This window comes from Eurosta solidaginis, chromosome 3, assembly GCF_040869045.1.
Source record: "Eurosta solidaginis isolate ZX-2024a chromosome 3, ASM4086904v1, whole genome shotgun sequence".
Lineage (NCBI taxonomy): Eukaryota > Metazoa > Arthropoda > Insecta > Diptera > Tephritidae > Eurosta > Eurosta solidaginis.
In genome coordinates, this window is record NC_090321.1 from 221,791,808 (window position 1) to 221,819,576 (window position 27,769).

Below are 27,769 nucleotides of genomic sequence, written 5' to 3' on the forward strand. Positions count from 1 at the left end.
TTTAAAAATGATTTTTGAATTTTTATTTCAAATCAAGTACAATTAGTGACAACAGATTATCAGCAAATTTTTTTTTAAAACGAGAAACAATACAAATAAAAAATTTACGATTATTAATATATTATACTCTGATAGACAGTTATGAGTTATTTATGTGCGCACATATGTGATTGAATGTATTGCGAAACGAATTGTATTTGCTGTTTTATGCGTTTCAATGCAAAATACGAGAACAAAAATGAGCAAACGCGAGGTGGGTATGTGTTTAATTATATGCTATTTTATTATATGCATGTACATATGTATGTAGCTTATCGCATATGTGGTTAGTGAGTTAAGTCAGCTTTTGAAGTTAGGACAATTTTTTAACACGCTCTCATATTTCTGTTGTATATATATATTTTTTTATAGTTTTTGTTGCTATTGCTTTTAAATTGTAGCAAATTATTATATTGCTTTTGTTGTGTTGTTTTTTCATTTTTCGTTTATAGAACAAGATATTAAAATTAAAAAATTAAAAATGAACAAGAATCTGTCACTTAAGTGATTCTATATCTTTAGCATGTTCTGATTCGTAAAATATTAATTAATTCATAAGAATCATTTTAGGGATTCCTTGATTATAGAGAACAATATTGAAAGTGTTCAAGCTAATTATAATTATGTACGCACATATGTATCTAATACTGTATGCACTTGTATTATGTGTATGCCACTACCAAGTATTGTCCTTTGTAATATTAAATAACACAATTTCTGATTTTAACAATAATATCCTATAGATCCTCAAATTTTTGTCATTTATAAACTAAAAAACGAAAATTTTCAGCTCAATCTACCAACATGGCTGGTGTTTTAATTGCTGTTATGCTGGCAGTCATATGCGTGGAGACCCATTCTTGTTTGTTGGAAATTACGTTGGAATTAGTCGTCTCTGAGCTTTGGCTTGTTTTATGGCGAATGTGGCTCTGCGCCACTATTTGACTTCGTTATGATCGCGCGTTGCTTTTGTAGGTGTATCAAAAACGTATGTATTTATGCATATAGATATCTTGCTATATATGTATATATCAGACCTGTTAAATTTGAATTAGCATTAGTAATCAATTAATTAGATGCCTATTTTAATGGCCAATGATTATTTCAATTGTTTTCCGTAAAAAGCAATTACTAATTTATTACCATTAGAAAAAAATCAAGAAAAACATCATGATTTTTTCCGATTATTGAAAAAAGTAAAAAAAATAAGATTAAAAATAATCAAAAGTAATCAAAAAAGGCGTTTTTGACTACTTTTGATTATTTTTGATATTTTCGATTTTTTTTTTTTATTATTTTTCTGCTTTGTTGAAAGAAAAATTCTCGTTTGTTGGTGCACGGGATAATTACTACATACAAGTACATTTTAGGATGCAATATTAAATCGTAACCGCTTATCCAGGCAAATACATATATACATGCAACATATAGGGCGAATGGTATATGAGCGTTGATTTAAACATATTCTCCGGTAAGTATATACACGTGCATAATTTGCTACACTCATTTTATAAAATAATAACGATCCTCTATGGTTCATCCTTAAGATGTAATTAATGGTGAATTATAACCATAAAACCATAACCAGATAAAACAGCTGATCGAACCTACCTTATGGAAATCAATGTAATCGATTAATGGTGCCATACCATACCGCTAAAGCCATAACCATAGCATAGCCAACCAATTGGTTTTTGGTTTCTCGCCATATCCACAACTTAAAAATATTTGAGTTGGTGAATTTAATAACTTTTTGTAGATTTTATTCATTGTTTTGGATACGTTATGTCTAAGAGATTTATTTTTTGTGGAATATGTTTGTAATTTTTAGCGTTTTCTTAATTTTTATGAAATTTTCACGATTTTTAGGTTAAGGCACCATTAATCGATCACATTGGAGATGGATATGGATATGGGTATGGTTACGACTATGGCGTTAGGGTTAAGGAGCTTTAATTTGGGCTTTAAGTCAAGCCAATTTTGTTTTGTATACAAAATTAATATATCCACTATTTTGGATTACTTTATGGCTATGCACTGATTGTTTTGTAATCAAAGTTTATCATATTGTTCGCTTTATTTTAGTAATATTGGTTTCATATCATCGCCAGTGTGGGGCAATGTTCTCCAACAAAAGGTGGACTGAAAAATTTGGTACAAAATGAGCTGTATAGCTATCTGGGTGATTCATGTACTAGCATGGACATTTGGAAAACACGAAGTGCGGTGAAAGAAACTGCACGTAGACTTTATTCCGTGCATGCAACAAACAAAAATTGTTCTCTCAACAAAGCGGAAAAAAAATCAAAAGTAATCAAAAAAAAAAAAAAACCAAAAATAAAGGCTTTTTTGATTACTTTTGATTATTTTTTATTTTTTTCTATAATCGTAAAAAATCATGATTTTTTTTTATTATATTTTTAATTAATTGAAAAGTAATCATTAAAAATAGAAAATAATGGCAAGTAATCATTAAATGACGTTCAAAGAAAATAATCAATGGAACGGCTAATCTTTACCATTAGTAATCATTATTTAACAGGCATGGTATATATACACTACGGCTGTTTTAAATTCAAGTTTTTGTTTGCATTCTGTCGTGGCAAATCATTGATGACATTATTATTTTTTTTCTAATAAAATTGCTGCACAAATTATTGTTTATATAATTGCTGCTGCATTCCAAATCTCGATTACTTATTGGTTTGACCTTCAAATTTTGTTTAGTTTCAAAATACACAAATAAATTTTTTTTTCACTAAAATTTTGTTTGCAAGAATTTCAATGGAACTGGCTCGGTTTAATATTTGCTTCTAAGCATTTTGAAAACCCTCACGATTAAATGGCGTTTGAGTGCTTGAAATAGAGCTGTAAAGATCATAAGATGCGTTTAGTTAAATGAGCAAAGATGTGTGAAGTTAAAAAATACTGCATTACTACATAAATTGTAAACAAGGCTATCAACGCAAAAAAAGATGCAACCCCAGACAAAAAAATTGCCTAAATCGCTTAAGACACACTTGATTTGCTATGCACTTTATGATGTTTTAGCGCCATCTTTTTAGGGACCACTTTTGCAGTTTTGAACAATATTTTTTTAAGACCTGGTACGAACATGATTTGTGGGTTACACTTACTTTGCACTTGAACCTAGGGCCTGCCTCCGCGGTGGTAGACGCATTTTCATGCATTTCAAAAAAAAAATTAGTTCTCAATTTGTAGCCAAATGTAACTTTCTAATTGAGCTCACACAGAAACTTAATCGAAGCACAATTTTATTTAATGAAATAATTAAGTTTCTCTTTTTATACAGGACCTTTTGCTTCATTAAGCGAACATCTGTCAGCAGCCCCAACAAAAATAGCTCGTTTTAACAAAAGGTAGTTAAAATGGAAAGCAGCCGTTTCCTTCTTAACTATAAATACATTTACAATAAAATGCATGGCCGACTACACATAGACGTTGCACCTAACCAAATATGTGCCTATTTTCGAAAAAGCCATATCTTTTGCAGCAAATGCAGCGAAAATTAAATTTTGAATTTTTTCGGGTTTTTATATTTTTCGTAAATTATTGAAAATAATTTATTTTTGATTGTCATTTGTTACATTGACAATATAAATCGAAGCACCAAGCAAAGTCGACTGGATTTTTGACTCGATTAGGCATTCAATAAAGCAATAATGGGATAATTAAAAATTTGTATTTTGTATGGTGGATCGAATTCAATTAGGGCTTTAATGTAGAAAACTTGACTAAATATTTCATTAAGGCTCTGTGTGAAATCGATATAAGATTGAAATACTGAATGACGTTCGACATCAATATGAGAATTAAAAATTCTCAAAGGTTGGAGAGTAATAAGAAAATATTGTTAAATATAAACTTGAGAGCTATGAAATCATCATGTTTTTTTGATGTTTGTTGGGCCACTTGGGTGTGAATTTTGATAGAAAAAATCGAAAGATAAAATCTTAAAATCCGAGGGTCCAGGCTTCAAGTCCCACGAAATCAGATGCTTCGGAAATGCCCTCGGAAGTCTCGTCCCTTCAATTTGTAGAAACACTAAAATGTAACACGACGCAATATAATTCGATTCGAAAGCTGTCATATTACATTCTTTTATATTCAAATGCGAAAGAAATTTCTTTCGAATTGTGCTAAAAACCCTACACAAGAATATTTTTCACTGAAGCGCTAATCTTAAATACAATCACCCCTATTCTGCATTTCGATTACGTTCCCGTTCTCCGCTCCGCTTTAATCGAAGTTTGGTATTCTGCATTACGACGGAATCGTAAAGAGAAGAGGAAGAGCAAATGAATTTTCGAAATCATCTGTTGGTACGGAATGTGTGAACATTGGAACAGAATAAATTAAAGCAAATTTGTTAAAAACACTGAAAAACGTTTATATTTTATTATCCACGCCATTTTGTACAAAAAAAAAGCAATAGAATATATTGCCGCAGTGTTATATTTTTTTGAGTGAAGTGCTTTCATAATTGTAAGTGTGTTTTTGTCGTTCTTTTGGCCAATTCCCTGCCGTGGCCACCAAGTTTTGTTAAAACGGATTCCTGCACGAATATAGTTGACATTTTCTGAATTTTAAGGATGCTAATTTCATTGCACTGGCCTAAAATACTTTATAAGGGTTTACTTATTCCTTCCGCAAGGATTGTTTACGTTTTCGCTTCACCTTCCTCTACGCCGGCAGCTTGCTTTGGCATATAACTGGACCCAATGAACAGACACAAATTATAGCTATTATAATGGAATCAATAGCCGCGGCATATTTGTGGAGTTGGAAAGCAACGCATACGAAAATGGCCAGACGAGAATGGAAAGGCAAATATTGCGACATTTGTGTAATCCATTTGAGGTGAGTGACGAATTGTAAGAAATTGAACTTAAAAGTGGTAAAGTTTAAAGACTTGTTCTCTTATTTAGGTTCAAAAAAAAACTCTCGACTTAACAAGGATGCTTTCAAGTATGTGTTAGATACTTTTGCGGGGCAAATACGTCCAAGGACTTCGACATCGACATGTTGTTTTTGACCTGGAAACATATAAAAAACAATCATCATCAAGCCTTCTACGTTTTTTAACAAGTTTTACTTACATTTTTGTTAAAATTCTGTTATAAATTAATAAAAAAATAAAAAGAAAATATTTTTCCGCCAACTAATTTGCAACTTAGAAAAACGGAACTACGATCGAAATGCAGAATACAAAAAATCGAACGATTCGAAGTTGGATCGAAAGAGATTGGAACACAGAATACCAAAATTGCCAAATCGAAAAAATTCCAATCCAAGTCGAAATGCAGAATAGGGCTGAATTTATTTTCAGCTGCGCTAGGGTGTTTTGGAAAGCACATTAAAAGATAGGGATTTCTTCAATCGATCTCTGAGATAGCACCTTTTTAAAAAAAAAAAAATCTGATGTAGAACGTTTTAAAAAAGAACTGACTCTTTTGAGATAAGTGGTTTTCGAACTAATGGCCAAGATATGTATAGTAGACTGGTCGATTTATTAACCGATATCGCGCAATCGATTTTTCGATAGGATTTGGGCTCAGGGAAAAAAGTTCCACTACGCATACCCAAAAAAATAATTTTCGAGCCTGTGAAAAAAAAAATGGCGAAAGGCTCAGTTTTTAGACCAAAACACTCCCCAAAACCCAAAAAAAAATTTTTTTTTCAAAAAACTGTTGTAAAAACGTTGGCGGTAACAGTTTTTTGAAAAAAAAAAAATATTTTTTGGGTTTTGGGAAATTGACCCTTTCGCCATTTTTTCGCAGGCTCAAAAATTATTTTTTTGGGTATGCTTAGTGGAACAATTTTTTCCTGAGCCCAAATCCTATCGAAAAATCGATGGCGCGATATCGGTTAACTTTCGTCCAGACAAATCGACCCAGGTTAATGTATAGTATGATTTTCCTCATGATTTCTAAATACATTTTAATTCAGCGTGCATTTGTGTGCATTTGCTTTTTTGTGTGAAATATTTTACTGTTAATACATTGTAATTAATATAAATACAAATTTTCTACTCAATCATATTGTTGTTTGTATATTTCTTGTGTGTAGTTTTGTTTGGTTTTTACAAAGATTTCAAAATAATATAAATACATAAATAATATAGCAAATTAAGAATAATAAAACAATATATTTACAGAGGCACCTTTAGAAAATTCAAATTTGTGCAAAATAAGCAAGGCTGTCGCATATTTCTTTTCAACATTTATGTAAGTTTGCAATTGATTGTTAAGACGTCGTCAAAAACCAGAGTTGCACTAACACAAATGCTTAAATTTTTACTTACAAGCTCAAGTAAAACTACTATAAATTATGATTCAAGGCTTTAAATGTGGAATACGTGGTGGCAAGAGTTAGTATTGAAATCAAGAAACTCTTGATTAATAATTCAATGAAATATTTTTTTAACAATTCAGAACTCCACAAATTAGCCGAAATTCAAATGCTACCAATATCCACCAATTTCCACAAATTCGATTGTCGGTAAAACTTTTCGTTTGCTGGCGAACAATTTAGAATGCTTAAGATAATTGTAGACTGTATTAAAAGTGTTCAAATTTACTGCAAAGTATATAATATTTTATAAGGTTAAGCGGCAACACCAATTTCACGTAAACCAATTAATTAAGCTTTTGTGTGAAATTGGTGTATTTATACCTGTGAAGTTGGCATACACAATATCGCAAAGCAAAAAACAAAAACTGTTCTGAGTAGGTTTCAAATAGTTCTGGAGTTCCTGAAAAGGAGAAAAAAGTTCTGGCTTTTTAGATAGAAAAAAAACGTTTTTGAAATTTGTGTATGCCAACTTCACGCAGCATACAAAGTGTCGAAAATCGATAAAAAAAAAACTGTTCTGAGTAGCTTTTCAATAGTTATGGAGTTCCTGAAAAGGGGAAAAAAGTTCCGCACATTTACGCCCAATATTCACATTTTTCAAAAGTCAAATTTAAAAAAAAATGTTTCAAAAAAAAAAAAAAAAAAAAAAAATTGGTGTTCTGAGTAGCTTTTAAAAAGTTCTGGAGTTCCTGAAAAGGAGAAAATAATTCTGCAAATTTACTATTCACATTTTCCAAAAGTCAAATTTTTTAAAGTGTTTAAAATCAAAAAAATTTGGTGTTCTGAGTAGCTTTTAAAAAGTTCTGGAGTTCCTGAAAAGGAGAAAAACATTTACGCGCATATTCACATTTTTCCAAGTCAAATTTTTTAAAAAAGGTTCAAAATCAAAAAAAAATTTGGTGTTCTGAGTAGCTTTTAAAAAGTTCTGGAGTTCCTGTGTATAGTGAATATGTGAGTAGTGAATATTGGGCGTAAATTTGCAGAAATTTTTTTCTCCTTTTCAGGAAGTCCAGAACTATTGAAACGCTACTCAGGACAGTTTTTTTTAATCGATTTCGACACTTTGTATGCTGCGTGAAGGTGGCATACACAAATTTCTAAGACGTTTTTTTCTATCTAAAAAGCCAGAACTTTTTTTCTCCTTTTGAGTAACTCCAGAACTATTTGAAACCTACTCAGAAGTTTTTTTTTTTTTTTGTTTTGCGATATTGTGTATGCCCACTTAACAGGCATGGTGTATTTGTAATAAATAATATGAGGTTATATTGTTATTGTTTTATACGCTGTTATAGAAATCCAATTGGTGAATGAATCGAAGTTTAAACCAATAAATATTTATATCTGAATTTCTGAGATTTTTCATTATGTGCATCGTTTTGAAAGCCGTTTTATTCGTATACGCATATAGTTTTTACCACTTACTCTATCTACTTCGAAATAAAACTGAACTTGTGTTAGAAATACGATTTGAACATCTAACCAAGATATTAGCTGACTTTCGACTACAATTCACGTCAATTGTGTTCCTTTAATATAAATAAATGCGTAATTACTAGTATTTTCAAAAATAAAAATTTCGTATGTATCGCACGCTCAGCTACAATTATAATTATTGTAATTATCAAACTGTTAAATGTTTGTGTACATATGTACGTTCTAAAATATAATTCAGTCCGTACACACATTCGGTGTAGAATTGTATTGTAATTATCATAGTGTTAAATGTTTATGTACATATGTACGTTCTAAAATATAATTCAGTCCGTACATACATCAGGTGTAGAAAAAATTCAAATTCTATTACATTCTATATACCAAAATAAGCACCTTCGGCGCCAACTGTTCTAAATTAACAACGTAGAAAAACGTAACGATTTTATAATAAATTTTTTTTTTTACTTTTTATGACAGGTGCTGTCCGTTCCAACAAAATTCTTGCATGAAAACATTATTTGGCCTTAATTGGCTGCCGTTGCCATTGTTGTGTTGTTTGTTGCTGCAACAGGGCTTTGTAGCTGTGTTTTCAAGGAGTTATTGCGTGAGCGTGGATTACGCTTACCACGTTGTGGCTTGCCGATGTCACCATTTTGCGGAGATGGCGATTTTGTTGTGGAATCGGGCAGCTGGCCACCGGATGCGATTTGCTTATCACCGCCTGCACCATGCTCGCCGCTACCTGGACGAGCACTATTGCTGCCGTCGTTCTTCGTGTTGCGTACTAGAAAAGCGAAAATAGATATTTTTTTAATTCCGTCAAATTTCGTTATAGGATTGAATTTACTATGTTTCATATTTACACACCTCCGCGCCTATTACGGCGACGATTGTTATTCTTAACAATCGGCTTAATAGTCGTTTTTGCTGGATCGAAGTAACTGTCAAATAAATCGGCCAACTCCGTCTTATCCTCTGGTTTTAATTCCTCCATAACTTGCAATACTTCAACTAAACCATCCTTTTGTTTTTCACTCCATACAGCATTCAAGGTCTGTAAATCATAACCTTGTTCGGCAAGTATAATGCGAAATTTAACAGCACGCACACGATGATATAATGTTGTTTTGAAATAATTCAAAAATACTGGACGGAACGAATTTTGACGCTCCAAATTCTCATTTTGTGTTTGTAGTTCATTCAAATCACATTCGATCGGTTGCGCATACGGCTTTAGAGCGCTAAGTAAACTATCTAATGCAGCTGGTGAATCGATGGGTACTGGTGGTACCTTATTATCTTGTTGTGATTGGTTGCTCAACTGCAGTGCTACTTCATATGCTAATTTGGCACGTACACTAGCATTGCCGTCGAACAACTCACGTTCTTGTGTTGAAGCATTTTTATTTTTTTGTGGACTCTGTCCGTCGCTGGTTGCATTGTTATTTGCATTACTGTTGCTATTTGTTTCACCATTAGCTGTATTATTGTTAACCTCGTTTGTTTTTGGAGTGGCACTCAATACTTTAGCGAGTTTACGCAATGTATAATGTTGTAGTGATTCATTGACATTGGCTTTAGCTAAATTGAGACCATTTGCAAATGATTTGACTGTATTAAGAAACCTGTCTAGCAGGTTATATTTTTTAAGCGATTCCAAAATCATATATGGAATGAATTTACGTTCCTCATGATAGACTAGAATAACACCTTGCGATGCTGCATCTTTGGCTTTAAGCGCTTCCAGCCAATCAAGAAAATCTTTCAAGGCAGCGATTTCCGATTTGGACTTGATAATCTGTGGGTAAAATAAAAGAAAAATGCATTATATATAAAACCAAAATTTATTGTTTTTTGTTTAATATATTCACCTTATAGGTTTGCATTGATTTCAACATACGATAGAATCCAATTGAAATAACACGTACTTGATGACGTTGGCGAGCGGCAGGATTCAAATTCATGTATGGCATAATGTATTGTTCAAAATGATCTATTGGCGTATAGGCAGCCAACTGAACGATCTGTGACGGGAAGTAAAGTGCGATTAAATATATGTAAAATAGAAAGCAAGCAAAGGTTGGCTTGCATGGAGTGTACAGCGCTGCTAGGATTTAAACGGTTTTATTTAGCTTGACTACACGGCCGTTGTGAACGAATTTTGTAATTGAAATTTATGTAACTTCTCGCTAAGCTACAAGCTTGAAACTTGGAATATAGTTCAAAGCCCGATGAAAACGCAATAAGAAAAAAATCGCCGCTAGGTGGTGCAAGAATCGAGAATTTTGTATTTGTGGTCCGATTTGAATGAAAACGTGAACATGAATCGAAAACGGCCTGTGAAAAAAACGCCGCTAGGTGGCGCAAAAATCCAGATATTCTAAATTTTCGTATTCGTGGTCCTATGTGGTCCATATTTGGAACACATAATACATACATGAATAGAAAGCGACCTATGATGTCCGATTTGGCTCATATTTGGAACAAATATTACATACAGTCAGAAGTCACATCAATATATTTTGGAGTTCGAGGAGGGACAAGCATACGAGGCCAGAGTCTTTGGAATGATTATGTATTGAGGACTTAAATTGTAACAAGTTGTCAGGAAAGAGTCCTTGTAATAATGAGTCACTAAATGAACTAAATAGAATGAGAAATAATGGATAATTAAATAAAGACTAAAAAATTTAAAATAAAATAATTAAAAAAAAAATTTTAAGTTAAACGGTTTTATTGAAAACAATATTTACATGCATAATAATACTAAAAGCTAGAAAATAATTAGGTAGGTCATAGGTACTAGTCGTCACACTCATCTATATAGGCCGTTGATCAGACAATTAAATAAAAGCGCTGGACGCAATTACTGGCATATGCTGATGACATTGATATCATCGGCCTAAACACCCGCGCTGTTAGTTCTGCTTACTCCAAACTGGAAAAAGAAGCGGTAAAGATGGGTTTGATGGTGAATGAGGACAAAACAAAGTACCTGCTGCCATCGAGCAAAGAGTCAGCGCATACGCGCCTTGGCACCCACGCTACTGTTGGCAGCCATAATTTCGAAATAGTAAGACTTCGTTTATTTGAGAACCAGCATCAACACTACCAACAACATCAGCACTGAAATCCAGCGAAGAATCAATCTTGCCAATAAATGCTACTTTGGACTAGGTAGGCAAGTCCTCTCTCGGCGAACGAAAATCATACTCTACAAGTCACTTATCGTACCCGTCCTGCTATATGGGGCAGAAGCATGGACCATGACAACAGCAGATGAAGCGGCTTTGGGAGTGTTCGAGAGAATAGTTCTTCGAAAGATTTATGGACCTCTACGCGTTGGCGATGGCGAGTACCGAAGAAGATTTAATGATGAGCTGTGCGAGCTGTACGCAGACATCAACATAGTCCAGCGACTTAAAAAGCAGCGGCTGCGCTGGCTAGGCCATGTTATGCGAATGAAAGATGATGCTCCGGCCAAGAAAGTGTTTCTATCGGAACCCGCCTATGGAAGCAGAGGCAAAGGGCGGCCCCCACTCCGTTGGAAGGACCAGGTGGAAAACGATTTAAACTCCCTTGGCGTGACCAATTGGCGCCGGTTGGCGGCGCGAAGGAGCGACTGGCGTGCCTTGTTGGACAGTCATAACCGTTTAGACGGTTAAGCGCCAATTAAGTAAGTAAGATCATCGCCCTAGATTAGTGAGGAGTGTGACGACTAGTACCTGTAGCAATATAACCTAAGTATAATAGATAAGTGTGCACCACAAGGTTAATACATATATATATATATATATCAGGGATGCACCTTAACGTTAAGCTAATCGTTTATTAAAAAATGTCCACCGTTTCCGTTGAAACACTTCGAAATATTATCGATAAAGAAATTATCAAGATAAATTGTATGTCGTTTTTAACCGAAACGAAAAGCTTTCGTTAACGTTAAAAACGTTAACAAAAACGTAATACTTTATGTTTGAATTGTGCTGGCAATGCTATTGTATAAGGAATCATGAGAATTAACAGCATAAACATGAGATGGCTTTTGGTGTATTGGAAGGGAATATTATTCTGATAATGGACCCGCCATATCAATAATCTAACAATGAAAAAAAAGTCCAGATAACCACAATCTTTACTAGGAGGGCAGAATAGATATGGATAAGTAAAAATATGGTTATGATTGAGGCATTATGGCTATGTTAACTTTATCAGGGTTTTAGTTTCTAATTTAAAATACAAATTTATCTAAAGAGATTTTTGGCAGTCGAAACAGCTATAACATCAGCCAGTAGGTTTAATTCTTTTCCGTTTCTTCAATCAAAATAAAATATAATAATTGAATATACAAATTTCAAAAGTCGAACACTCAAAAAAATTTTCGAATGCGTGAGATGAAGACGCATGATTTAATCACAAGAGGTTTGCTCGGCCGACAAATTGTTCGACAATCGCAGCCATTTTGCTCCCAAGTCGAATAGACATCCGTTAACCGTGTTGTTTCTTTGCAATTTTGCGAAGAATATTAGTAGTAGAAATAGGAGGCAATCAGTTTACAAATACCCGTTAAGTACTGAACTTCACAATTAGAACAATTTTTTTCATTTTATGATGAATTTGGTAAATAATCTATTGTGTGGCTGAACATACTAGGTTAGGTTGAACTGAGCGGTCTATGAGGACCTCACATAGACTGAATGAGTCCGTAGTGTTGCCAGAAGTTTGTTTAACGACCAAACTGAGAAACCCTATCAAAAACAAGGATCTATATTGTGACGAATATTAGCAACACTAAGGGATACTATCATCTCTAAGCCGATACTAAGCAGTCACTTGTATGTACATAAACAAATCAATCATTATGTCTACACATATGTACATACAAGCAGCGGAGATACGAACAAACACATGCATATATCTAAGATACTCACAAAGGTATGCAATCATCGGTGGAAGTATTACTCACATATACACGCGCAAATGAGAGGCTATAAACGTGCATCTGTACTTTATAGCTGGTAAGTTATAGCTGGTAAACAAGTAGTAAATTCTAGAAGAAGAAACGCCTAGAAGTATGCGAACGAGACAGCAGAGACTATAAAAGGAGCGAAAGCTGAGTAAACAGCAATCAGTTTGATTTAAGCACGCTATCAGTTCCGAAGTATAAGTGTTGTTGTGAAGTATTTTCAAAGTAGTCTAATAAAGACCATTTTGCATTATTGAATATTGGAGTTATTTATTGAACAGTTTACCGATACGAACGTTAGTAGAAGGTTGCAAATAAGCGGAATTTCAGTAAATTCGTTACAATTGGTGTCAGAAGAGGAATTGTTGAATAAATTCTGAAGATTTCGAATACAACTTGGACATGGCGAAGTTAAGTGAATTAAGGATCCAGCAACTTAAAAAGGAGTTGGAGAACCGTGGATTGAATACAACCGGCAATAAGATCGAACTTCAAGCACGGCTACGAGACGCTATGGAGTCGGAAGGAATTAATGTGGACGATGAGGAGACACGTATAACATCCAAGATGGAAGCACAGGAGGCACGCATTTCAGAAATGTCGTCGCAAATGTTATCTCAGCTGGAATCGCAGGAGGACTGTATAACATCGAAGATTGAAGCACAAGAGGCACGAATATCCGAAATTTCGGCGCAAATTTCAGCACAGATATCATCGCAGATCTCTGCTCAACTGGAAGAGCAAGAAGGACGTATTTCCTCGAAGTTGGAGGCGCAAGATACAAAAATTGATGCCGAGATTGAAACATTGAGAGGAGTTGCAACTAAATAGCCTAGCAGTTTCAGCGAGTAGTCCAAAGGTAAAAACACCCATCCTTTGACGATTCTGTTCCTTTCCAGGTGTTTAAGCTTCAGGTTGAGAAGACCGCAACAGTGAACAACTGGAATGCTGAAGATAAAGTTGCAGTTCTATTCGTAGCATTGAAGGGGCCAGCAGCCCAAAGGAGAGCGGAACAACTATGAAGCATTGATGGCTGCTGTAGAACGACGTTACGGAAGCGAACACAGGAAACAAATCTACCAAATAGAATTGCAAAACCGCTAACAAAAATCTAACGAGACTTTGCAAGAGTTTGCTTCAGCCATTGAAAGATTAGCTCATCTTGCAAATGCGGACGCACCTGTGGAATACACTGAAAGGGTAAAGATTCAGAGTTTTATAAATGGCATACGGGATGTTGAAACGAAACGAGCTACATATGCGAATCCAAAACTAACATTTGCTGAAACGGTATCCCATGCACTGACACAGGAAACAGCATCACTTTTGAGTAAGCCCGCATACAAAGCTCATCGCGTGGAAGTGGAAAGGCCAGACTGGGTAGACACAATTTTGGAAGCATTAAAAGGAACGCAGCAGAAAAACGATGGTGCCGTCAAATGCTTTAAGTGTGGAAAGCCAGGGCACATTGCACTTGCAGCACCGGTCCTAACAGTTCCAATAATATGGGTGGCCGTAAACGCAGTGCTGAAGGAGATGAGCAAATCTCCAAGTCCACTCAATCGTTAAACTAAATCGAGTCAGCCGCAAGGGGCGACAGCTGGCTCCCTCAATTGAATACCCTATAATCTCTATCTCGCAAATTGGAAGAAGGTCAAATAATCTTACTGTCGGAGGACATGTGGATGGAAAGGAACGTTTACTGACTGTAGATACGGGTGCATCAATTTCCATCATTCGAGCGAATTTAGTCAACAAGAAGATAAGACCATTGCATGGAGCAAGATAGCGTACAGCCACTGGAGAAGACACCACGGTTCTAGGAGAAGTAGCATGTGAAGTCACAATTGGGAACGTCACGGTGGTACACAATTTTATAGTGGCAGAGATTGTTGATTAAATCATAATTGGAGTGTACTTCTTAATCGACCAAGGCATCAAGATCGTCATGCAAAGCAAGACGATGCGATATAAGAACATGGACGTGCCACTTAGGGCCTCATTCTCTATTACGAAACGAATGTTCCTTTCGCCTCAGAGACGAATAGGTAGTGTGTTTGCACTATTGTAAACGATGGCAACATATCGGGATTCAAGGGGTTGTGTAGCAATATATAGCTTCTTCAACCCAATTGTCAACCTCACCTTCGAGCGGCGAATCCCGTTTCACTAACAGACGAGGCTCTGGCGACCCCAAGCTCCTCATGGAACTTGGGGGTGGGGAGGGGGGATGGCCTGAAGGTTTAATGTGACCATATAAATCGTTCCCGAGATGGTCGGGCCAGCACCTTGATGGTGCTGTGTTACCGGAGCGTATCGGATCTGTATCCGACAAAGGACCATCACATCGATAACACTCCCCAAAACCTTCGGGGAGTAACTAATCGCTACAACAACAACAACAACAACATGGCAACATATCATTTGATACTTGCTTTCACCTTCCTGTTTGAAATAAAGTAAGAAACGTAAAGGCCGTACGAAAATGATAGAGAATACCATTGCTAGACGAAATCGTTTGGAGGCGAATCGTTCGTCTGAGTTATCGTTCGCAATACAGAATTAAGCCCTTAATTTCGGCTACGAGAGAGACTACAGCTCGTGCTAGTGCTCGTGGAAGAGAGTCAGCAAATACCACCAAAATCAGAAGCAGTCATCTTGGCAAAGGTTGATGGAGATTGTGGGACAAACAAATTGTGGGTTGTCGAAGCAGCAAATAAATCAACACCGAACGTACTTATAGGAAAAACCCTGGCTATGACAAAACAAGACGGACGTATTCCGGTAAGAGTACTCAATGAGTTCAAGTCACCACTCAAACTGACCAAATGAGCTATATTGGGAAGATGCGAAGAGGCTGAAGTAGTTATTAATTGTGAACAGCTCCAAGAACGCGTTTCATCTAGTAATACTGATCTTTCAAATGACATCACGGCATGGACGGAGGGGCTAGAGGAAGGCTATCAGAGTAAGGCAAAACAACTGCTCCTAAAGTACGAGAAAATAATTGACCAAGATGACTCGAAACCAGGCCGCACCAACGTTGTGAAACATCAAATTGACACTGGAGATGCGAGGCCGATCCGTCAAGCTCCACGTAGTGTTCCACTGGCGAAGCGGGAAGTTGTGAGTTAAATCATACAAGAAATTAGCGACAGCGGCGTCATCGAACCATCAGCTAGTCCATGGAAATCACCGGTAGTTCTTGTAAAGAAGGATGGAAAAATGAGGTGGACTACCGTAAGTTGAATGACGTTACGAAAAAGGATAGCTACCCATTGCCAAGAATTGACGACACTCTGGACTCGCTATCTGGTACGAAATGGTTTTCCACACTGGACTTGAAAAGCGGCTACTGGCAAGTGGAAGTGAAGGAGGAAGACAAACAGGCTTCAGTGTCTGTGATGGTCTTTGGCAATTTACAGTGATGCCTTTTGGACTATGTAATGCACCAGACTACTTTTGAAAGACTTATGCATCAGGTACTGAAACGACTACATTGGAAAACATACTTAGTGTACCTAGACGACATCATCGTATTGGGAAAGAACTTCGAAGAACAACTGAAGAACTTGGAGGAGGTTTTCCAAAGAATAGCTGGTGCTGGTCTGAAACTTAGCCCAAAAAGTTTTCTCTGTTCAAGAAGCAAGTTAGTTACTTGGGTCATAAAGTAACAACGGAGGGCATTGCACTGCGAACGAAAAGATAGAAGCGCAACTCTTTCAAGGGTTGCTAGCGCAAAATATAGCTTCTCCAACCCAATTGTAAAACCCCCCTACCCGCGGCGAAGCCTGTTTCTTTAACAACCGAGGATCTGGCCACCCTAAGCTCCTCGTGGATGGTATGGCGGTATGGTCTTGAAGGTTTCATCTGGTCATACTAAATCATTCCCGAGATGGTTGGGCTAGTACATTAATGATGTTGTTACCGGATCTTCATCCGGCAAAGGACCATCAAGGTCGATAAAACTCCCCAAGGCCTTCCGGGAGTGTCTTTATTACTACAACAACAACAAAATAAAAAACTAACATCTAATTTTTGACTTGTATATTTCACAAAGAAAAAATATAAGCTCATTTTATTTTGTGCGGGTGGTATAAGTTGCTTTGGAATAAATAAAAAAAAAGACCGTTCTTTCCAGTTTTTCATCCGTGGTGTCTTTTCTGGCGGAATGACCTTTTGGTTTTATTAATTACGTCATTTGTTTGTTAATTTTCTTAAAAACATAAAATTCTATTCTTAATATGTTAAGCCCATACATAGTTTGTTAGTTTTTATCTGCTTGATATTAATTTTAAAATTGTTACACAGGGTTTTTTAATAAATTAGATTAAACTGAAGCTTTCTTTAATTTAAACGCAAATACTGTAGATAAATAAAAAAGGTGGAAATGCAAAAAAAAATAATAAGTATGAATACTGCCCATTGGCGCAACGAATCAAACACAAAACAAATCCAAGGGCAATGACTTCCCAAGAAACATTCTAATTATGCTACAGCAAAGGTTTAACTAACAATAAATGCATTCGTGAGCATAAACATAACAAAAGCCAACACAAGAAAGTCAAACTATTCCATTATAGAGAAAATTCTGTTATAAATGCAAAAACAATGCGCATACAGGTACATGACCATATAACAGTAAAACGGATTAGAAGAATCAAGACGGAAGCAGCAAGAATTTTAATATTTTTGGTATTGCAGTTTTGCGCATTAAGACATTGTTGTATTTGTATGAAAGAAAACAAAATTATGCGATCAGTTTTATGTAAAAATATATTAAATATGATAAGCAAACATTTAAAACTTTAAACAAGATAAAAAAAAAATGTTATTTAATTTAGTATAATTTTTGAAAATTATTTTTAAAAAAGTTGAGTTCTTTAGGTATTTCAAAACAAAAAAATGGTAGAACATATTCCTACGAGCAAAAATAGCAGCGAAGGTGATTTGCAAATTTTTGGAGTTATTTTCTTCTTTTCCTTTTTTCCTTATTTAGAAAAAAACTTGAGTTGTATAATGTGAACTGCATACATAAGTAAACCAATTCGAGAACGCTTTCAAAAACCTTTAAAATTTGAAAATTTTTTTTAACATCTTCATTCTTGAAACTTCGAAAAATTCGAGTTCTGAATTATCTTTAGTCTTCCAAATTCGAAGACCGTTTTCGAAAATTTTTGAAAATTTTTGCATTTTATTCACAAAAAATAAAATAGGTTTATAAGCTAATTCGAAATTTGTAGGGAAATGACATTTTGAAAGGCTCTATAGAACTTTTTTATTGTTTATGAATAGGGGGGAAATTTTTCAAAAACCGTCGATCCTCCAATTTCACAAACGGCTACGAAAGTTTAATATTTGAGAAGTTTTAAGAATATTTCAATTTCGAAAACATTTTCGAAACTTAGTAAATCGAGGTTTTTAAAACCCTCAATTTGCTAATTTCGAAACTTTTTGAGTTTGCAATTTCGTAGTGCAATTCTTTTTAGTTTGACGTAGTGCAAATTTATAAAAAAATAAATAAATGTAAGGCGCGATAACCTCCGAAGAGATCTAAGGCCGAGCTTCTCTTCCAATTTGCGTCTTGCTCCTCTTGATTTTCCCTACAAATTGGCCGGACGGGACCTACATGTTTTATGCCGACTCCGAACGGCATCTGCAAGGCAGATGAGTTTTCACCGAGAGCTTTTCATGGCAGAAATACACTCGGAGCCCTTGCCAGACACTGCCGAGGGGCGACCCCGCTTAGAAAAATTTTCTTCTAATTGAAAAACCTTATTTCTAAAATTTTGATGTTGCTTTTCCCGGGGTTTGAACCCAGGGCATACGGTGTGGTAGGCGGAGCACGTTACCATCACACCACGGTGGCCGCGTAGTGCAAATTTAGATCTCCTAATATTCACAATCATTTTTGACAACTTTTTTCCCGAAAGTTGTTTCAGATTTGCTTCCACAAAAAAAATTAAATTTTTCAGAATTTGTATGAAGCATAGCAAATTATGAAAAATCGTGCTACTACTCGAAAAATACATTTTTTAATGCAATTGGGGGCGTTATTCAACCGAACTCTGAGATAAAGCATTTTTCAAATTTTAATTTTAACGTTCTATTTTAATTTTGTTGAAGATCAATCTCAGGTCGTTTTTGAATAAAGATTTTTTTTTAATTCGTCTGAAGAACAGCTAAGTAATAATACCTTTGAAACAAATTCATGATATCTAATTTTTGAAACAAATTTTTATACATCGTTTCCGGACCGGCAGTAGAAGTGGGATGATCCCCCACTAAGCCGGAGATTTATAGCTATATATAAAAAAATAATAAGTATTTCGAAAAAAAATTTTTTTTGAATCGATGTTTTTCATATTATACTAACGACAAATTGATTTCGATCCCGCTCATTCCGACATGGAAATTTAAGCCATGAATTGAACTATGTATTTACTTCTTTCAATTTAGATTCCCTAATTAATTGATTTTATGTTGAGCAATTAAACTATGCAATTCTGGGCACACAGTGCGGGCGGTGTGTACTCCAAATCTTACGCCCATCTCTAATACGAAGATAATAGTAAGGTTGAAGTGGCTGCCACAGAAGCACACATAGGCCAGTGATAATAAGACAATAGTTAAGTTTGTACTCACTTCATCGATGAGCCGACGTCCGGTTGTATCAATATCGATGCCCACTACAGTATATTTGCCTTCAGGCAAAGTTTTGTTTGCAGCTACGTTAATTGCACCATTGGAGATAACGCCATTAGCGGTACCTGCTGCTGCTGCAGATGACGAAGAATTGACAACACCATTTGTTGAAGCGACCATTTTGTGAAAATTCCCAATTAAAATAATCCAAGCAAAATCGGACTGATTTGACTAGTTAAATGCGCTGAAAGTAAAACATTTTTTTTGTCAATACATTTTAGCATGCAGAATACAATTTATTAAGGAAATTCGAAATTTTTAGCTTTTGTAGAATAAAAAAAAAAAAAAAAAAACAATCTTAAAATATCAAAATCAGCCGCGCAGTAACAGATGACCGTTAATTTTAAAACCAATGTAGCTTGTAATAACTTTAAGTAAAAAAAAATTATAGACCACTTAAATTTTTAAAATATCTATAATGTCTGAAAATTGATTTTAAATAAATTTCGCTACTTTTTAAAACGTTGCTAATTTCCTTTTAATAGCTTTTATATATTAATGATGTAGAAACAAAATTTTTAATCCTTACCTGAAGCAGCTCAAAAACTCCTTTTCTCTGCTAACGAAACGAACTTTTCTGAACGAACTGAATTGAAATTTTTTTAAATTTTGATGCGAGCGCCTCAAAAAAGACAATTAATCCTGTGAATATATAGAAATCAGACCTAACTTTAGCAAGTAATTTTTTGTTGAAAACTTAAAAGTTTTCGAACAGAAATGCAAAACAATTTTATATGGGAAAACTCCAAAGTTAAGTAGCCCGTCTATCTCTCTGTCCGTGTCCATCATTATTACCTTCAATCTTGTTGTTATATGCTAAAAAAAAATTAAATAAACACTTCGAAAAAATGACTATAAGCGACCGCACTCTATGAATTTCACATATCAATTAAACTGCTGGAAGCGTTCGTGCATTTGGGAGGCTTTGTGTGTGATCTCTTCTTTACAACTCGTTTGCACAGAGTACGGGTGAGAAAAAAAGAAACAAGTTGACAATCGTGTATACAAAGGACAAGCACAAAAAACAGCAGTGCAAGACCTGACAAATTGAGCAAGCGCATAAAATAAATACGGTAAAATTCCCTGTAGAATTACACATACATATATTTGTTTATATTAGGCTGTTACATAAAGACATTTTCATAACACCAACCACTGGCATAAGTTGATATTAAAAACATTAATCAATGATTGAGATAGAACATTCTTGCAGGTTTCATGTGGTCATACTAAATCGTTCCCGAGATGTTCGGGCTAGTGTTTTGAAGGTGATTGTTACCAGATCTGCATTCCGCAAAGGACAATCAACATCGATCACACCCCATGGCCTTCGGGGAGTATCCTCATCGCTACAGCAACAACACCAACAACAACAACAACCACAAGAACAACAACATAGAACATTCTTCCGTCCAGCAGTCGATCCATAAGCTTTTCCCCCAGATGAAATTTCCCAAATGTTGGAAAGTTGCTAAGGTAATCCCAATCCCCAAGCAAAACAAGGAGTATATACCTATAGGTATTCTGCCTTTCCTTTCCAAGGTCGTCGAATGAATTTTGCACTGCCAGATAAATACTTATGTGCAGAATAATAACCTTCTCACAGATTCCCAGTCAGGTCAAATCGTAGCTGTAAAACGGCGCTCCTATCGGTGATAGAGGATATTCGAGAACAAGTTGACAAAAATTTTACTGCTTTCCTGACTCTTCTCGACCATTCAAAAGCGTTTGACTCGGTCGACCACACCGTTCTCTGCAATAAGCTGGACAATCTATTTAATTTCTCCAACTGTGCAACAGCCCTAATCAGATCGTATTTGGCCGACCGAACTCAGGCAGTAAGTGTTGGTAGCAGAAAGTCTGACTTCGTCAGTGTTTTAAGAGGAGTCCCACAAGGCTCAATCCTTGGTCCCCTGTTATTTGTTTTGTATATAAACGATTTGCCTTGTGTTCTCAAGTATTGGATTATTCACATTAATGCTGACGACGTACAATTGTATATGTGCTGTCCTAGTGATCGTACCAGTTCATGTATTAATAACTTAAATTACGATTTGTGTCAAATTGGTACGTGGGCTTCTATGAACGGCTTATGTCTTAACCCTAAGAAGTCGAAATGTATAGTCATTCATAGAAGGTCACTAGATAAAAGTGGAATGGAAAATTTAATTTTAGACAACACTATTATAGAATACGTTGACACGGCAAAAAATCTAGGTGTAGTTTTTAACAAAACCTTGACATGGAAAGATCACATCTTCCGCACAGTGGGGAAAGTGTATGGGATGCTTCGTACACTCTGGCTTACACAATATTTTACTCCGTTACATATTCGTCTGCTAATAGCAAAAGCGTACTTAATACCTACGCTCCTTTATGGTTGTGAGGTTTACTCCAATTGTGACTATGTATGTAATAGGAAACTTAATGTTGTTTATAACAACATTGCTAGATACGTCTATGGGTTGAAAAGACTTGACCACGTCTCTCATCATGCTTACAGGTTGCTAAACATTTCTTTCGATAACCTTATAAAACTTAAACGCACACTACGCTACATAAATTAATATATATGAAGGAACCTGACTATCTGTATCGGAGGCTACATTTTCTCCAGTCGTCTAGATCTGTTCCCCTTACCCACTTCAGACATCGTATGCTAATATCTGATCGCCAGTTCTTCATTACTTCCATACGTCTTTGGAACTCGCTCCCTTCTAGACTTAGGCTTATAAGCAATGCTCTGCTCTTCAATAAAGAATTAACAAGTTTCTATAATAACCTAGACAATTAAAATACTGATTTCTTCTAAGCAAAGGTACTCTATCATTCGTTTATTTATTTATTTACTATTTATTAAATATATTATTTATTGTAACCTTTTCTTAGCCATAGTCATTAGCTTTAAGTTTCAAGTTTAAATTGTTCCTATTTTATGCCTTTTACCGACTAGCACTGTAAAATAATGTTTGCCAAATTGTTGTGCTGGGATGAATTGCCTAATAAATACAAATACAAATTCCTCCAATAGGTTGTCGAATAACGGGAAAACAAAACGAAGGCTTTGGTATGCTTCTCCGGACCGATGTGATTTGGCCACAGTTCATCCGTTCACCGCATCCTTCCGTAAGGAATTTGGTGTAGTTGTTGATGTTCTGGAAGTGATAGAGGTATTCCTCGTTTGTTTTTTGGAGTGTTGCTTATGGTCCTTTGTAGGATATATGTACATACATATGTAGATCCGGTCCAATTATCCCGGGACCGATTTAATAACACCACTTTAAATGTCCATGCTACCGGCAGAGAAAATCGTTACTACGAGGAAAATGGTGCGTTTGTTGGTTAAGTTGGGCTTCGGATCAGCTGTACCAGATATTGAGCATGGAATCTGTAGTTGTTGTTGTTGAAGCGATAAGGACACTACCCGAAGGCCTTGGGGAGTGTTATCGAGTTGATGGTCCTTTGCCGGATGCAGATCCGGTACGTTCCGGCACCAAGCCTGACCATCTCGGGAACGACCCCCAGCGGGTTAGGGGATCAGAATATACCCGCGGTAGGTATGCCTGTCGTAAGAGGCGACTAAAGTACCATATTCAAGGGGCTGTGTAGCGCAACCCTTCAGGTTGCCAGCGCAATATATAGCTTCTCCAAACCCAATTGTCAACCTCACCTATCCGCGGCGAATCCTGTTTCACTAACAGACGAGGCTCTGGCGACCCCAAGCTTTGGGGGTAGGGAGGGAGGGAGGGAATGGCCTGAAGGTTTAATGTGGCCACATAAATCGTTCCCGAGATGGCGGGCTAGCACCTTAATGGTGCCATGGTACCGGAGCGTACCGGATTTGTATCCGGCAAAGGACCATCACATCGATGACACTCCCCAAAGCCTTCGGGGAGCAACCTTATAGCTACAACAACAACAATATATCGGGAACGACCTTCTAGGCCATAACGCCGTCCCAGCCCCTAGATCCATGACGAGTTCGGGGTCGCCAGAGCCTCGGATGTTAATGAAACAGGATTCGCCACGGATAGGTACTATTGACAATTGGGTTCGGAGAAGCTATGTATTGCGCTGGCAACCTGAAAGGGCTGCACTACACAAACCCCTTCAATCCGGTATGTTAGTCGCCTCTTACGACAGGCATTCCTACCGCGGGTATATTCTAACCCCTAACCCGCTGGGGGATGGAATCTGTAGCCTCCTTCTTTTCTTCAGACTGCCCTGATATATGAACTGATCTCTCCTATGATGACATGATCCATTTTGTATTTTCGTGTCGAATAAATAAATCCCGTTTATCTAGCATGCGAGGCCCTGGCGACCTAACTTCCTCACGAATGGAGGTTGGATGGCCAAAATGGTTGAACGTGGTCATATCAAATTGTTCCCGAGTGGGTTGGCTTGGTACCTTAATGGTGCTATGTACCGGATCTGGGAGTATATATTTCATTTCATTTCATTTCATTTCATTTATTTATTACGGCAAAAAAGCCTAATTCATAAATTAAATTATATTACAATTTACTATCTTATTGCTAAGGTTTTACAATATTCATAAAGTTTTGTTTTAAAAGCCCCGATTTCATTACAACTTTTTATATCTATAGGCAGTTCATTGAAACTTTTTAGACCTTTATAAAAAATATTTTGCTGATCTATTTCAGTTCTGAATAAAGGCAGTTTGAAATTGTGTTTATTCCTTGTATTAATGTTATGTGTTTGCTTAACTAATACTACGTTTTTACTTAGATATTCAGGTACATTTTCACTTTTAATATTAAATATAAACTTCATAGCGTGAAAAAAAATCTTTTGCTTTACACTTAACCAGTTCAAACTTCTCAGCATATCAGCCGTACGAGTATCTCTAGGTTTTTTAAGAATAAATCTCATACATCTGTTTTGCATCTTTTGAAGTTTATCTATTTCTTTGTCTGACACAATGAATAGAATAGATGGGCAGTTTACAAAGTGCGGTTCTATAATGGACTTATATATAATTATTTTGTACTTTTTTTGAATATATTTGGATGTTCTCTGCATAACCCCAATTTTTTTCGCAACTTTCTGGACTGTGTAGTTTATATGTTCTTCAAACTTGAGTTTGTTATCAATTATAATTCCCAAATATTTTATACTGTCAACTTTTTGTATGCTTTCATCATTTATTTTTAAACCAATTATATCCTCATTAACGTTCCTCCTTGTTATTATCATAAATTTCGTTTTATTTATATTAAGTTTCAGTCTATTTCCGCACAACCATTTATACAGGTTATTCAGTTCATGTTGTATTTTAGAAAGTGCAGAATTAATATTATTCTCACTAATCATTATTAATGCATCATCAGCGAATAGTTTGATTTCACAACCTTCAATAGCGTTAACTATATCATTAATATAAATTAAGAACAGTATCGGTGCCAAAACTGAGCCTTGTGGTAACCCTATGGGTACTTCCAATTCATCAGACATCACGGTATTTATAACCGTTTTCTGTCTCCTCTGCTTCAAATAGCTGCGAAACCAGTCAAGTTCTATACCAGTTATACCAATACGTTCCATTTTTTTGATTAAGATCTCCCTATCCACTGTTTCAAAAGCTCGTTTGAGGTCTAGGAAGACTGAAACAACCACTTTTTTTTTATTTAACTCTTCTTTCCAGTCATGTATCACCAAATTAAGAGCTGTCTCACATGAATGTTTCTTTCTAAAGCCTGACTGCTGGTGGGCTAGTATATTATTATCTTCAAGGTATTTCGTTAACTGGTTCTTAACATAAGCTTCAAGTATTTTACAATCACTAGGCAGGGTGTTTATGGGTCTAAGTTCTTCAGGTTTTACTGTCTTTTTAACTTTTTCCACTGGTATCACCGTTGACGTTTTCCACTTTTCTGGTACAAGACCCTCTTCTAGGCTGTTATTGATTATTTGTGCGTAGAAATATCCTGTATACGATATACAATCTTTAAGTACTCCATCAGATATAAGTTTTCTGCCGCCTATTTTATATTTGAACTCTTTCAGAATATTAATAACTTCATCTGTTGTTATTTTGGCAAACTTTAATCTAGAATTGACTTGTACATCACTCAGTATCAGTACAATAAGAATGGCGTATCAGTTTCTGCCTCAGTTTATTATTGCTTATTGTAATTTCACTATTTATTCAAAAGCTAGTACCTCCGACGTCTATATTGCCTGACTCAGTCGTTAGAGTACGCTTTTCACTTCAGTTACTATGCAAAAGGTATTACGGCGAAAAACTTAGGTGTAATTTTTAACAAAACATTGACATGGAAAGACCATATTTTTAGAACGGTTGGGAAAGTGTATGGAATGCTTCGTACACTATGGTTAACACAGTATTTCACGCCTTTGCACATAAGACCACTTCAGGCTAAAGCGTACTTAATACCTACGCTACTACATGGTTGTGTGATTTACTCAAACTGTGACTATCTGTGCAAGAACAAACTAATTGTTGTTTACAACAACATTGCTAGATATGTTTATGGGTTGAAAAGATTTGACCACGTATCTCAACATGCTGAAAGGTTGCTAAACATTTCTTTCGAAAATCTTTTAAAAGTCAAAGCACTGTCCTTCCTCCATAAATTGATACACACGAAGGAACCTGACTATCTATATCGTAAGCTTATTTTTCTGCAATCATCAAGATCGGTGCTTCTTCTTAAGCACATCAGATACCGCTCGCTAACCTCTGAGCGCCAATTCTTTGTTACTGCAATACGTCTTTGGAACTCGCTACCTGCTAGTCTTCGACTCTTAAGTAATGCTCTGCACTTCAGAAAAGAGCTAACATCATTTTTTAACGACTCTTAAACTGGATCTCAAATTGTTGTTGTTAAAATGTTCATTTCTAAGTCCTTTTCCTTTCTCTGTGTCTTCTTGCTTTATTTGTTAAATACTATTCAATCTATAACCAGCCAAAGGTTATCATCACTACTGCTGTCTTTTAATATTTATTAACTACTTTTCTTTAGTTTTAAGATTTACATTTACATACATAAATATTTCACTATTGTCCGCTATATTTAATTTAATTTGATTAATCTAATTTATTATTATAAATGTTCAATTTTTATAGCTCATGCTATTCATGACTAGCACTGTTAAATAATTTGTCAAAATTGTTGTGCTAGGAACAAATTTTCAAATAAATACATACATACATACATACATTAAGAAACCTAATCATCTCCCCAGCGGATTAGGGGGTCAGAATATACCCGCGGTAGGTATGCCTGTCGTAAGAGGCGACTAAAATACCAGATTCAAGGGGCTGTGTAGCGCAACCCTTCAGGTTGCCAGCGCAATATATAGCTTCTCCAAACCCAATTGTCAACCTCACCTATCCGCGGCGAATCCTGTTTCACTAACCGACGGGCTCTGGCTCCATTAGGAGCTTGGGGTGGGGAGGGAGGGATGGCCTGAAGGTTTAATGTGGCCATATAAATCGTTCCCGATATGGTCGGGCTAGCACCTTAATGGTGCTGTGTTACCGGTGCGTACCGGATCTGTATCCGGAAAAGGACCATCACATCGATAACACTCCCCAAAGCCTTCGGGGAGTAACCTTATCGCTACAACAACAACAACAACAAACCTAATCATCTCAGATGCCGTTATTTAATATTGTAAACAGTGAAGAGTTTATGAAAAATTTAGTACCCTTATAATCAATAGTCTGAACATGAACATATTTTGGATTGGAATGTGGAACTAACCAACTTGCTTTATGGTTCAACCCTGCTGAGGTCGCTGGTTTCTTTGCATTCTGATACCTATACTTCACATGATCGTGCCTATTAATAGGGAAAAGTATCGCTTCAACAGCTGCCTGCTCCATTGTGACAAGTCTATGATCTAACCCTTTTCTATGTAAGCAGGTATTTCCTTTTCATAAAAAAATTTGGCGAGATGATAATTGAAGATCAGCATATGAACTTGTGAACTTTGTTACGCCCTCATAAACAGAAAATATACGCTACATTAGCTTACTAAAAAATCATTTCATTTACGTGTATATTCACATACATATAATTGCAATTGCAGCTACGCACCTGTCTCCGTTGGCAACTATATTATTTTTGAAACTCTTTTAAGAACCACAAAAATGATATTAATAAATGAAGATCACTTTAATAAGCTTTTTAATGAGTTGGACAATTTATTTTCTTCCACCTATTTTATTAACGGCTGCGCATCTTACTTTTTCAACTG

The 27,769-nt window shown here is 35.8% G+C and overlaps 1 protein-coding gene across 5 annotated transcripts; it reads right to left on the bottom strand.

The window, feature by feature from the left end:
* Nucleotides 1–27,769, bottom strand: exu (exuperantia). 5 transcript variants are annotated; one of them, XR_010951253.1, is made up of 8 exons: nucleotides 20,315–20,472; nucleotides 20,049–20,161; nucleotides 19,460–19,703; nucleotides 9,720–9,872; nucleotides 8,716–9,646; nucleotides 8,314–8,632; nucleotides 2,559–2,907; nucleotides 1–1,076 (listed from the first exon to the last, which is right to left on the bottom strand). XR_010951253.1 is itself a non-coding variant. In XM_067775267.1 (6 exons), the coding sequence occupies exons 3-6, from the start codon at nucleotides 19,637–19,639 to the stop codon at nucleotides 8,373–8,375; spliced, it is 1,524 nt and encodes a 507-aa protein (XP_067631368.1). In that variant the 5' UTR covers nucleotides 19,640–19,703; nucleotides 20,049–20,161; nucleotides 27,610–27,768; the 3' UTR covers nucleotides 6,085–8,372. The 5 variants fall into 5 exon arrangements, 3 of the variants coding, with proteins under 3 accessions (XP_067631368.1, XP_067631366.1, XP_067631369.1); XR_010951254.1 differs by lacking the exon at nucleotides 2,559–2,907; XM_067775267.1 differs by lacking the exons at nucleotides 1–1,076; nucleotides 2,559–2,907; nucleotides 20,315–20,472 and adding an exon at nucleotides 27,610–27,768 and having other exon boundaries at nucleotides 6,085–8,632.